General features: G+C 40.8%; 1 protein-coding gene across 1 annotated transcript; it reads left to right on the top strand.

The window, feature by feature from the left end:
- Nucleotides 1–4,231: 4,231 nt before the first annotated feature.
- Nucleotides 4,232–4,843, top strand: LOC133039617 (uncharacterized). The gene has a single exon (XM_061118520.1). The coding sequence runs from the start codon at nt 4,232–4,234 to the stop codon at nt 4,841–4,843; it is 612 nt and encodes a 203-aa protein (XP_060974503.1).
- Nucleotides 4,844–13,653: the final 8,810 nt, after the last annotated feature.

Genomic DNA, 13,653 nt, shown 5'->3' with positions numbered 1-13,653 from the left:
TGTTTGTCTTTATCTTATTAAATTTTTTTATACGGACTATCCTATGTGACATCTCGGGAAATCGGGGTGTTACAATATGGTATCAGAGCAATACGGTCCTAAAGAATGTGGTTAGCCCTAACATGTAAAGTTCACCGCCATGACGAGCTCGACTCACTGTACTGTAAGTGGTTATTACTTATAATTAAGTTGCCTTAAATTTCTTCATGCGAGAGGGTCACATTATTTTCATGTAAAATTGATGATCAAAATGATCTTGATGTGTTTTGATTTGTGTGTTTCAGGAGTTTAGAAATGCCTCCTAGAAGGTCAGTTAGAGTGGGTCGAGGTCGAGGTCGAGGCCAAGGCCAAGGCCGAGATGATGGAGGGATCAATGAACCACCTCAAGCACCACAGGGATGGGAAGAGCGCATTGCCGCACTGGAAGGAATCATTCATAGGCAGGATGAAGAACTTCGTCAGCTGAGACGTCAACCGGAGCCGCCAGTCCAAATAAGGCAAGATGCAGAAAATAGAGACCCACCAGCTGCAGTGGTATATCCTGCTACAGAGGCTAGACATGAGTTGTTAGCAGAGAGATTTCGAAAACAACACCCACCTGAGTTTGAGGGAGGCATAGACCCGGTAGTGGCTGAGGAGTGGATAAGTCGCATAGAAAGCATTTTGCAGATGCTAAGGGTGGATGGGAATGACCGAGTGAAGTGTGCATCTTACATGCTGAGGAAAGATGCTCGTATCTGGTGGGAGGTGGTGGAACAAACAAAGGATGTAGATACCATGAACTGGGACGATTTCAAAAGGGTCTTTAATGAGAAGTATTATAACTCAACAGTTCTAGGAGCAAAGGTCGATGAATTTACTGGGTTAGTCCAAGGGAGTCTTACTGTGACTGAGTATGCACAAAAATTTGATAGATTGGCGAAATTTGCTCCAGATCTGGTACCTACTGATAGAGTGCGAGCACATCGATTTGTGGAGGGCCTGAAACCAATGGTTGCTCGAGATGTGGAAATTGTGTCAAGGGGTCAATTCAGTTATGCTCAAGTTGTCGAAATGGCTCTTACGACTGAGCGGAGTGAAAACAAAATTTGGAAGGAAAATGCTGCCAGGAGAGAATCTAAGAAAGGTGGAGCCAATTCTAATGACCACAAGAAACGGGGACAGGACCAGTTCGGGCAGCCAAGTCAAGACAAGAGGTACAAAAGTGATAACGACCAACGATTTAATGGCAGCAGTGGGCGAAACATTCCAGAATGCCCTAAATGTACCAAACGTCATCTCGGCGAGTGTCGCGCAAAAGCATGCTACAAATGTGGAAAAGAAGGACACATCAAACGCAATTGCCCACTGTGGGGACAGACTGGGAACAGAGCAAAACCCAAGAAAGATGACAAGTATGTTCCAGCTAGAGTTTTTGCCATCACTCAAGCAGAAGCTGAGGCCAGTCCTTCGGTTGTATCAGGTCAGATTCCTATGGCCAACACCACTTGTAAAGTTTTGTTTGATTCTGGTGCAACTCATTCCTTTATTGCTAGCACAATTGTAAATCATATAAATGCACCGAGTGAATTATTTACTGTGGGGTTTGGGACCATGTTACCATCTGGGGAGGTTGTAATCTCTAGAAGTTGGCTTAGGGGTATACCTGTCAGGATAGATGGTAGAGAATTATTTGTAGACCTGATTGTATTAGATTTATTTGATTTTGATGTAATCTTGGGCATGGATTTTCTTACCAAATATGGAGCATCAATTGACTGCAAGCAAAAGAAAGTTGTTTTCACACCAGAAGATGGAGAGACTTTCGAGTTCAGGGGGGTAGGAAAGAAACCCCGCACTCCTATTATTTCGGCAATGAAGGCTGGGCAACTATTGCAGCGTGGGTGATTAGGGTATCTAGTTAATGTGGTTGATGACACCAAGAAAATTGAAAGAAAGCCGGAGGAAACACGGGTAGTTGCTGAGTTTCTTGATGTATTTCCAGAGGAGTTACCCGGGTTACCACCACACAGAGAAATCGAATTTGTGATAGAATTAGTGCCCGGAACAACACCAGTTTCCCGCGCACCATATAGGATGGCACCATCTGAATTGAAAGAACTCAAAATACAATTGGAAGAATTGCTTAAGTTAGGGTTTATCAGACCTAGCTACTCTCCGTGGGGCGCACCAGTTCTATTTGTTAAAAAGAAAGACGGTACTATGAGAATGTGCATAGATTACCGAGAACTGAACAAGGTGACTATAAAGAATCGGTACCCATTACCGAGGATTGACGACTTGTTTGACCAGCTTCAAGGAAAAAAGGTATTTTCTAAGATTGATCTTCGTTCAGGATACCATCAGCTAAGAATCAAAAATGAAGACATACCGAAGACAGCCTTCAGAACGAGATACGGGCATTACGAGTTCATGGTGATGTCATTTGGACTTACAAATGCCCCAGCAGCTTTTATGGACCTCATGAACCGAGTCTTCAAGGAATATCTGGATCAGTTTGTCATTGTATTCATAGATGATATACTGATTTATTCTAAGACAGAGGAGGAACATGAGGAGCACTTACGCTTGACCTTACAGCGACTGAGAGAACATCAATTGTATGCTAAGTACACAAAATGTGAGTTCTGGTTGTCCGAGGTTGCATTTTTGGGCCACATTGTCACTAACGGGGGAATAAAAGTAGATCCTGCTAAGGTTGCTGCAGTGAAAGAATGGCCTAGACCAAAGACCGCCTCAGAGGTTCGAAGCTTTTTGGGTTTAGCAGGCTATTATAGAAGGTTTGTTGAGGGGTTCTCAAAGATAGCCACACCCTTAACAGAATTAACTAGGAAGAATCTAAAATTTTCCTGGTCAGACAAGTGTGAGCAAAGCTTCCAAGAGTTGAAGAATAGACTTATTTCAGCACCAATCCTCAGTTTACCAACAGAAGAGGGACAATTTGCGGTATATTGTGACACATCTAAAAAAGGGTTGGGTTGTGTTCTAATGCAAGAAGGGAAGGTAATTGCTTACGCTTCAAGACAATTAAAAGAATACGAACAGAGATACCCGACACATGACCTAGAGTTAGCCGCATTGGTTTTTGCACTAAAAATTTGGCGTCATTATCTCTATGGAGTGAAATGTGAAATCTACACCGATCATAAGAGTTTAAAGTACTTTTTCACCCAGAGGGAGTCAAACATGAGGCAGAGAAGATGGTTGGAGTTGGTCAAAGACTACGACTGCGAGATAATGTACCATCCCGGTAAAGCCAATGTGGTAGCGGATGCACTCAGCCGTAGAGGTCCCGGACTAGTTTCCACTTTACAAGGAGTATCAAGGGAATTAGTGGAAGACATGGAACGAGCTGGTATAGAGTTTATTACAGGGCAACTTGCAAAGGTCACACTTCAATCCACTTTTTTAGAAAGAATTAAGGAGGGGCAGACGACAGATCAAAAGCTCAGTGAACTAAAGCAAGAAATTTTGAATAGTAACGCCAAAGATTATGAAATATCAGACACGGGATTAATTCGGTTCAAGGGACGAATTTATGTGCCCGATAATGATGAGCTCAAGAAGGGGATATTGGTAGAAGGTCATACTACACCTTATTCAGTTCATCCCGGGACCACTAAAATGTACCATGACCTAAAAGCATTGTATTGGTGGCCTGGTATGAAAAAGGATGTAGTTGAATTTGTGGCCAAATGCTTAACACGTCAACAAGTTAAAGCAGAGCATCAAAGACCAGCGGGATTATTACAACCACTGAAGCTCCCTGAATGGAAGTGGGAAGAGATTTCCATGGATTTTGTGACTGGGTTACCTAAGACTACAAAGCAACATGACGCCATTTGGGTAGTCGTCGATAGGTATACAAAATCTGCCCATTTTCTACCAGTACGCATGACTTACTCCATGGACCATTTATTTTGCTGAACTTTATGTGAATGAGATTGTGAGATTACATGGGGCACCGTATTCTATTGTTTGTGATCGAGATGCTCGGTTCACTTCATCTTTTTGGGAAAGCTTACAGAGAGCAATGGGAACTCGATTGAAGTTCAGCACTGCATATCATCCAGAGACAGATGGTCAGACTGAGAGAACAAATCAGATCTTGGAAGATATGTTGAGGGCATGTGTGATAGATTTCCAAGGATCATGGAGCAAATACCTGCCTTTGATTGAATTTTCTTACAACAACAGCTATCAGTCTACTATCGGGGTAGCACCCTATGAGATGTTGTATGGAAGAAAATGCAGGTCTCCACTGCATTGGGATGAGTTGGGAGAGAACAAACTCCTAGGGCCACATGCAGTTCAGCACACCAACGAAGCTATTCAGAAGATCAGGGCTAGAATGATCACAGCTCAGAGCAGACAGAAATCTTACGCAGACCTGAAGCGGAGGGACATTGAGTTCGAAGTGGGTGATCATGTGTTTCTTCGAGTGACACCACGAAAAGGACTCTCAGTGAAGAGATTTGGCAAGAAAGGGAAACTAAGTCCTAGATATGTTGGTCCATTTCAGATATTGGACAGAGTAGGCAGTGTAGCTTATAGAATAGCTTTACCGCCATCATTATCTGGGGTGCACAATGTATTTCATGTATCTCAACTCCGGAAATATGTGTCAGACCCATCACATGTTTTGAGCTATGCAACACTGGGTTTGCAGGAAGACTTATCTTACAATGAACGCCCGATAAAGATTCTTGATCAAAAAGATAGGATTTTGAGAAATAAGACTATTACCTTGGTGAAAGTCCTATGGAGAAACAGTGTGGTTGAGGAAGCTACTTGGGAGCTTGAGTCTGATATGCGAGAACAATATCCAGAATTATTTGAGTAAAATTTCGGGACGAAATTTTCTTTTAGAGAGGGATAATTGTAATATCCGCTAACTCCGAAAGGGTATTTTTGTAATTTTATTTAGTTGAGAGTATTTTTTTTTATTATTTTACATATTTATGGATTTAAAAATGCATGAGATTTTTCTTTGTGATGATATGATATTATTGGCATGTGCATAATGCCTAATAAATATATATATTTGGCTATTATTATATGGGTGTGTGAATTGTTTGATTTTGGTACATATTATTATTAGTGTGGGAATAATAACAATGATGAATGTTAACTTATAATAATATTGGGATTATTATTTTGGTCTAATAATATGGGTAAATATTATTATAGTGTTAAAGGGTATATTTAACATTATTATTATTATTATTATTATTATTATTATTATTGTTATTGTTACTGTTGTTATATACGAACTATATATGCACGAACCGAATGCCTATTTTTGTGGAATGGGAATCGCTCCACTTCGGTTCAATGCGATATTTTGCTTGGGTTTAAACACGATAGAAAATAGGTTTTAAGCTCTATTTTCGTACACACAAAACAAAGAACCAACGAGAGAGAGAGAGAGAGAGAGAGAGAGAGAGAGAGAGAGAGAGAGAGAGAGAGCACGTATACGGCGTATACGATACCGAAAATTTTTGTTTCTTCAATCGGAGTGCAACCTGGGTGAACGTGGGGGTTTGGGATCACTTATATACGACCTAAGGAAGCTTTTTAACGTGGTATAAGGGGCGGAAGTCGTCGTTTTAAGATTCGCCATTTTTGAAGCTTCAAAGGTGCGGCTTAGTTACGGAGTCGAATTCGAACGTGTTTAAGCTTGTTCTTGGGTCAAGGGAGGTTATATTTGAGTGCATGGGACCCTAAGGATTGTTTTTGACGTAAGAAAACGAAGCTTTAACGTCCAAAACGAAAATCCAAAATTTTGACTCCATTAAAGACGGTACACCGCCAACGAAGAAGACAACCCCGATCTGCCTTCTCGGACCACTTTTCTTGATTGTTTTGAGGTCCTGAGCATTGTGGAGAGCTTCCCCAATCGAAAGGACGCTTCAAGAGCAATCGGAGACAAAGTTACACTTTACCGGCGACGAAACCGACGAGAACTCCGGCGACACTCCGTTCAGGGGTTTCTGGAGGTTATTTTTCGATTTTCTTTCAGTTCTTGACTTGTGCTAGGTGTTCTTAGGCCTACTATGAAGTTTGATAATTTTCTTGCAATTATTTGATTTATTATGAATTATTTGGTTTATTTGTTAAATTAATTAAGAAAAATACTTAGATTACTCAGAAAAATCTAAATATATTTTATATGATTCGTTATGAGATATAAACTATTGCAAAATTGGTAGATTCAAATTTTGGTTAATTTTGTATTTTTCATGAATTATTTGTGTTATTTATTAGATTAATTATAAAAAATACTTAGGTTGCTCAGAAAAATATAAATTTATTTTATATGATGGGCGATGATATGCAAACTGTTATAAAATTGGTAGATTGAATTTTCAGGCGATTATGTATTTTTCAAGAATTATTGATGTTATTTCTTATTTTAATTATGAAAAATACCTAGGTTGCTTAGAAAATTCAAAGAAAATTATTTATGACTTATTGCAGATTATAAAGTGTATTAGAAGAGTTAGATTCGGTTTTTAATCAATTTTGGTATTTTTCATGAATTTACTTAATTAATGCTTAAGTTAATTATGAAAAATGAATAAGTGTTGTTAAAATAGTAAAATGTATTTTTGAAATACCATATACTGTCTATGATATTGAATGGAATAGGTTTTATTATTTATTGGTTGCTGTAGGTATTTATTATAATTATTGGGATTAATTAACTATTTATTTGGACTTTAATAAGAATAAATAGTATTTTAGTAAATTTTACGTAAAAATGTGTTGTATGAATTCATGTTTTACGTTAAGAATGTTTGTTTGAGTCCATGCAATATGTTTGTGTGAATCAAAATAATAAATGCTTATGTATGGTGTGTCATGCAAGTGAAATGGACCTATGTGTTACGTATTTTTGCGTAAGTTTCTGTATGAGTTTAGAGATTCATACTTGAATGTATTTTGAGTGTATTGTTGTGTTAATGAATGTCTAGGATCTTGTTCTCAACAAGGAAATTCGTTGAGGTGCTCGAGGTAGCAAGTGTGGTCTTAGCAACTGAGGTAAGAAGAGTGGACATCTGTACACAGGGTGTATGTTATGCATACAACTTGGGTTGGTTTGTTATTTAATTTGATTGTGTTGTGATTTCCTTATATTTTGTGAGCATCGTTAGCATGAGAATAATATTAGGGTCTTGTCAGTTGTGTGAGCATAACACTTGCAGGTTATAACATTGTCATGGGTGAGTACAACTTATGGTAATTAATTGCCCTGTTGGATGCCAAGTGTGAGAATAACACAAGGCAGGGTAGGTTACCTCATGTCTGATCAACATGAGAGAATAGTTGATTATCGTATGTGAGTATAATGTGCGGTATGAGACTTGATGTGTGCATGTGAGAACAACATGCGTTGTGGATATATTTATGGAATGTGAATTACTGTTGAGTAATATTAAAGAGTAAATTATGTCAAGTAACTAGTTAGGAGGGTTATGTCCTACATAGCTCTTCTTACTGGGTGTTAGCTCACAGGTACTCTGTGTGCAGGTAAGGGTAAGGCTAAGCAGTGAGAATGAAGAGCTCGAGGCGTGGACCGCATGTTAGGGGGCTGGCACAGTATTTTGCTTTTAATGTTTTTTTTTTTAACTGCTAAACATTTTGGATCTATTATTTTGACTTAACTAGTTCTTATTTAAGTTTACAGTACTAAAAGTATTTTGTTTTAAACAATGAGATCTCATGCTTGGATATTTTTCAATAAAGAAGTATTTGTTTGTCTTTATCTTATTAAATTGTTTTATACGGACTATCCTATGTGACATCTCGGGAAATCGGGGTGTTACAAGAGATGAGCGCCTGACCCCCGTTTCTTGCAAGAACTGCGTTAAATGCTTCGACGATGGCACCTATATGGCCTGGCAGTCAAATGGCCAAAACATTAAGCTTGACTTTTATCCCAAGCCTGAGGAGGCTCTTGCCAAATTTTGGGAGAAGAAGAAGAGGCTTGATGCTATGCTTGAAGCACGCCGGGGCCCTCGTCTTCCTCCGCGTATTGATTAGGCCGCTGAGTCCAGCCCATTTTACCAAGATTATATCTCTTTTTTTTTCTTTTTCTACAACTATTTTTCTTTTATTCAAGACAATCTTAAGTATGTAGCTGTTTTATTCTCTAAGGGGAGACAATTACTTATGGTCTTTCCCCGGGTCCTTTGTATTATATATATTTTTTTTTACCTGCCCTTAGGGCTGGGATATTTCATATATATGATCCTTTTGATGCATATTTTTTCTTTTGGACCTGCCCTTTGGGTCATGATATTTTTTATATGATCATATTGATGCATATTGTTTCTTTTGGACCTGCCCTTTGGGTCAGGATATTTTTTATATGATCATATTGATGCATATTCCTTTTGACTTTGTTTTTATTTTTGGCCGATTTTACATCTGTCCGTGTGGTATGCATTAGTACCCCCCTGAGTGGCATGAAAACTTTGTTTTTAAGGCACTCAGTTTTATTTAGAGTTTAGAGGTTGCACACATTTTGACGGTACAAATTCTTTAAACAAAGCCTAAGTTAACATATTTGGACTATTAGTAATACTTCCAGAGATGATCGGCGTTCCAGGCCCTTGGCACAATGGTTCCATCCATCCTTTTTAGCTTATAGGTTCCGGAGCTGATCTCATCTTCGATTTCATATGGCCCTTCCCAATTTGGCCCAAGTACCCCCACTTCGGGTTCTTGAGTGGCTGGGAAGACTCTTCTTAAGACCATATCACCAATAGTGAATTTTCTGTTTTTAACTTTGGAGTTAAAATATTTAGTCACCTTCTTTTGATAAGCTGCCATTCGCATTTGAAACTCGTCTCGGAGCTCTTCAACTTGATCCAGCGCTTCCTATAACAAAGCTTGGTTTGTGGCTGGATCATAGGTCGTTCTCCTGTGGGACGGGAATAACGTTTCTACCGGGACCATTGCTTCACAACCGTACGCCATTGAGAAAGGCGAGTGGTCGGTCGTAGTTCTTGGGGTCGTCCGGTAGGCCCATAACACTCTCGGCAATTCTTCAGGCCAGTTGTTTTTGCAGGCCAGCACCTTTTTCGTTAGGGTGACCTTTAGGAATTTGTTGACTGCTTCTACTTGTCCGTTAGTTTGCGGCCTTGCCACCGCGGAGAAGCTTTTAACAACTCTGTGTTGGTTGCAGAAGTCAGTGAACTCTTCGCAATCAAATTGCTTTCCATTGTCAGAGACTATTTTGTGAGGCAAGCCATAGCGACACAGTATGTTTTTAACAACAAAGTCTAGTGCTTTTTTAGCAGTTATAGTCTTCATCGGCTCAGCCTCCGTCCATTTGGTGAAGTAGTCTACTGCTTCTATTGCATACTTTACTCCTCCCTTTCCTGTTGGCAGGGACCCAATAAGATCTATCCCCCAGACCGCGAAGGGCTAGGGACTAGTCATCAGGGTAATCTCATTGGGGGGAGCTCTCGGTATGTTTGCGAACCTTTGGCACGAATCACATTTTTGGGCATAGTCTATGCAATCTTTTTTCATTGTTGGCCAGAAGTACCCTTGTCTCAATATTTTCTTTGAGAGACTCGGTCCTCCGGTATGATCTCCACAGAACCCTTCGTGGACCTCTAGCATAATTTGCTTAGCTTCAGGGTCCGATACACACCTTAAATAAGGCATGCTGAGTCCTCTTCGATAGAGAATTTTGTCCATCATCACATAATAGTGAGCCTGATACTGAATCTTTCTGGACAGTGCCCTTTCTTGGGGCAGCTCACCTTTTGTTATGTATTCTATGATGGGGACCATCCAGCTGGGTTCTTGCACAACTGTTGTTATGGCCTCTTTTACTTTGATGCTTGGCTCTGCCAAGCGTTCCACGGGTACTACCCCGAGTTTCTCAATTTTACTGTCCGAAGCTAACTTAGCCAGACAGTCCGCATGAGCGTTCTTTTCTTTGGGGATTCTTTCCACTTTATAGTCCGCGAACTCGTGGAGCAGTTCCCGGACTATCGCTACATACGCGGCCATTCTTTCTCCGCGCGTCTGATACTCTCCCGACACCTGGTTCACTACCAGCTGGGAGTCGCTGTAGACCTCTACTCTTTTGGCCCCTATAGTTTTTGCTAGTCTTAGCCCTGCTATCAAGGCTTCATATTCAGCCTCGTTGTTTGAAGCTGAGAAGTCAAACCGTAGGGCTGCCTTGAGTCGGAGTCCACTCAGAGATATCATTGCGACCCCCGCTCCGGATCCGTTCTCGTTGGAAGCTCCGTCTACAAATACTTTCCATGCTGGGACTGATGGTGTGGGTATGTTTGCGGTAGCTTCGGCTTCATTGCACTCCGTGATAAAGTCTGCTAACGCCTGTCCCTTTATGGAAATGCGGGGGATGTAGTGCAAGTCAAATTGGCTTAGCTCCATTGCCCATTTGAGGAGCCTTCCGGACGCCTCTGGCTTTTGCAGGACTTGCCGGAGTGGGTGGTTTGTCAATACCTTGATTGGGTGATCTTGGAAGTAGGGTCTCAATTTTCTCGAGGCCATTAGGAGGCAAAAAACCAGTTTTTTGATGACTGGGTATTGCGTCTCCACCCCTATCATGCGCTTGCTGACATAGTACATGGGATGCTGAGTTTTCTCCTCTTCCCGGACTAAGGCTGGGCTGACCGCGTGCTCGGAGACGGCCAAGTACAGAAACAAATCCTCTCCGAGAACGGGCTTTGACAGGATTGGAGGTTTGGCAATGTGCTCTTTTAGTTTTTTGAATGCCTCCTTGCACTCGTCGGACCATTCAAATTTCTGACACTTCTTCAAGATGTTGAAGAAGGGAATGCACTTATCTGTGGACCGGGAGATAAAACGACTTAGGGCAGCAACCTTTCCGGTTAGGCTCTGCACATCTTTGTGTTTCTTTGGGGATGGCATGCTCAGGAGAGCTTGAATTTTTTCTGGATTTGCCTCAATCCCCCTCTGACTGACAATGAAGCCCAGAAACTTCCCTGACTTAACCCCGTAAGGGCACTTCTTCGGGTTGAGTTTCATTCCATACCTCCGGACTACTTCAAAGCATTCTTCTAAGTCGTCCGCGTGGCTAGTGCATGCTTTGGAGTTGACTAGCATGTCGTCTACGTACACTTCCATATTTCGCCCCAGGTGGCCGTTAAACATCCAGTTCACCATTCTTTGATAAGTTGCGCTAGCGTTTTTCAGTCCGAAAGGCATGACTAGGTAACAGTATACCCCATTATCGGTCCTGAAGCTAGTGCACTCTTGATCCGCCACGTGCATTTTGATTTGGTTGTAACTGGCGTATGCGTCCATGAAGGACAGTAGTTTGAATCCGGAGGTGGCGTCTACCATCTGGTCGATCCTGGGCAGAGGGAAACAATCCTTTGGGCTAGCTTTGTTTAGATCTGTGAAGTCTATACAAACTCGCCAAGTCCCGTTAGGCTTTGGCACAAGGACCGAATTGGCTAGCCATTCCGGATAGTAGACATCTTGAATCATGCCACTCGTTAATACTTTGTCCACCTCTTTTTCTAAGGCCTCGACCTTTATTTAGTCTAGGGGACGTTGTTTCTGCTATACCGGCGGCATGTCCGGGTTGACATTGAGGATATGGGTGATGACGTGGGGACGTGGGGACTTATGCCAGCCATGTCTTCTTGGCACCATGCGAAAACGTCAACGGCACCCCTCAACATCTTTATCATTCTTTCTTTTTCCTCCGGTTCTAGGCTCTTTCCTAGCCGGAGTACTTTGGTGGAGTCGAGGTCGCACATCGACAGTTCCTCGACGTCCTCCATTGGTTCTACAATTTTTTCGGATCCCACACGGGGATCTAACTCATCTTCTCCAGCCATTTCTGGCTCAATAATTTCGCGGACCATCAACACGGGTAGGTGGGCAGGAACGTTATAGCACTGCCTAGCCTCTCCTTGATTTCCCCTCACAGTCCCTATCCCAGCCACCTGGGTTGGGAATTTCAGGCACAAGTGTCGTATTGACGTGACTGCACCAAAGTCCACCAAGGCCGGTCGACCGAGGATTGCGTTATAAGTTGTTGGGCAGTCTACCACCACAAACGTGCAGTACTTGAAAGTGCTCTGGGGTGTGTCCGGGGACAAGGTGACTGGAAGCCTCACTTTTCCCATAGGGATAAGTGTTGTTCCATTGAACCCTGTGAGTTGGGAACCACTTGTTGAAAGGTTTTGGTCCGTTAGGCCTATTGCAGTGAAGGCCTCTTTGAACAGCAGATTCACGGAACTCCCATTGTCGATCAGGACTCTGGCCACGATCTTATTGGCAATGGGGGTCTCTATGACCAATGGGTCATGTCCATTGTTGTAGTGTGTGCTTACAGACGCTTTCTTCAGCTCTCAATGAAAGCACCAAAATATTGACCGAGGTTTTCAGCAACCAATATAATAACAATAATTTAGAGAGCTGTAAGAAATTAAGAGAGAGATTTTTACGTGGTTGGGGCGTTAATGAGCCTTAGTCCACGAGTCTGTGTATTTATGATAGTATTTATTATAAAGAATGTTCTTGGTGAGTTTTTCCTCTTCTAGTTCTTATGGAACCCAGAATTCTCGACCCCTCTTTAATGAGTTTGGGGGGTATTTATAGTATTTTTGTAGGGTGATCCCCAGAATTAAGGTACATCCATTTCTGTAACTATCAGTAAAGCCACACATTCCCAATGAATATATCATAGGTAATGCAAGGTCTAATCCCTAGGTTCTGTAGGGATTTGATGAGGGTAGTCCTTTATCCTTTTTTACTCATGTGATTCCTCACAGAGTAGCCGTCACTAGACTTTATTGATCATAGCCTAGTAGGTACAGATTGGGGGTTGCGTCGTCAGACTTTATTACATATGGCAGTTTCAATACGCCTCCTCCCATGCGGCATTAAATGCGAGATAACTATTCAGATAGAATCTGACACCACCCGGAGAGGCTTTGTAGCAATCTCACTCTCCGGGAGCATACGAGACTTACATGCCTTCTCCGGGAGGCATGTCTAAGGTAATCCTGCGCTAAAGAAGACTTAGTTTTTTATTCAAATGCTAAATCCTTTCCACCCACGCGTCATCATCCGGTTGGTCCACGTATTTTGGGCAAAATCAGGGGCAACAATAACCAACTAGATTCTTTCTGAAGCTTTATTTTATTATTTCATTAAATATTTCTATTTAAGTTGAAAATTTGTTATTTCTAACAAATCAACTTAGATTTGAATATCTTTTGAATTTCCAATTATAAAATTAAGTTGAGGAATTTTAGGAATTGGTTATTAAGATTCTTTAGAAATTTTTTAAGTTGATATTTTTTAAATATGGACAAACTTAAAATGGAATATCTTTTAAATTAAGTGGTTACAACTTAATTTTTAATATTTAATTAAATCATTTTTTGAAAAATATTTATGTTAGATATTTTAGATTCTTCTAAACAACTTAAATTAAATATTTTTCAAATTTATTCCATTTTTGAAATTTAATTAAAGTTGGATTTTTTTTTATAAATATTTTTTAACTAAACCAACTTTAATTGGTAATGTTTCATTATTAAAATATGGAATAAAATAAATGATTAAATGAAATACATATTTTTTAAATAATGAACTTTAATCAAGAGACATTCAATCTCC

Source organism: Cannabis sativa, chromosome 7 (genome assembly GCF_029168945.1).
Source record: "Cannabis sativa cultivar Pink pepper isolate KNU-18-1 chromosome 7, ASM2916894v1, whole genome shotgun sequence".
Lineage (NCBI taxonomy): Eukaryota > Viridiplantae > Streptophyta > Magnoliopsida > Rosales > Cannabaceae > Cannabis > Cannabis sativa.
The sequence above is the reverse complement of the archived record's forward strand: the minus strand, read 5'-3'. Positions and strand labels throughout refer to the sequence as shown.

Bases quoted from the DNA above. Each gene is read 5' to 3' on its own strand.
- LOC133039617 (XM_061118520.1), top strand. From the start codon at position 4,232: ATGTTGTATGGAAGAAAATGCAGGTCTCCACTGCATTGGGATGAGTTG.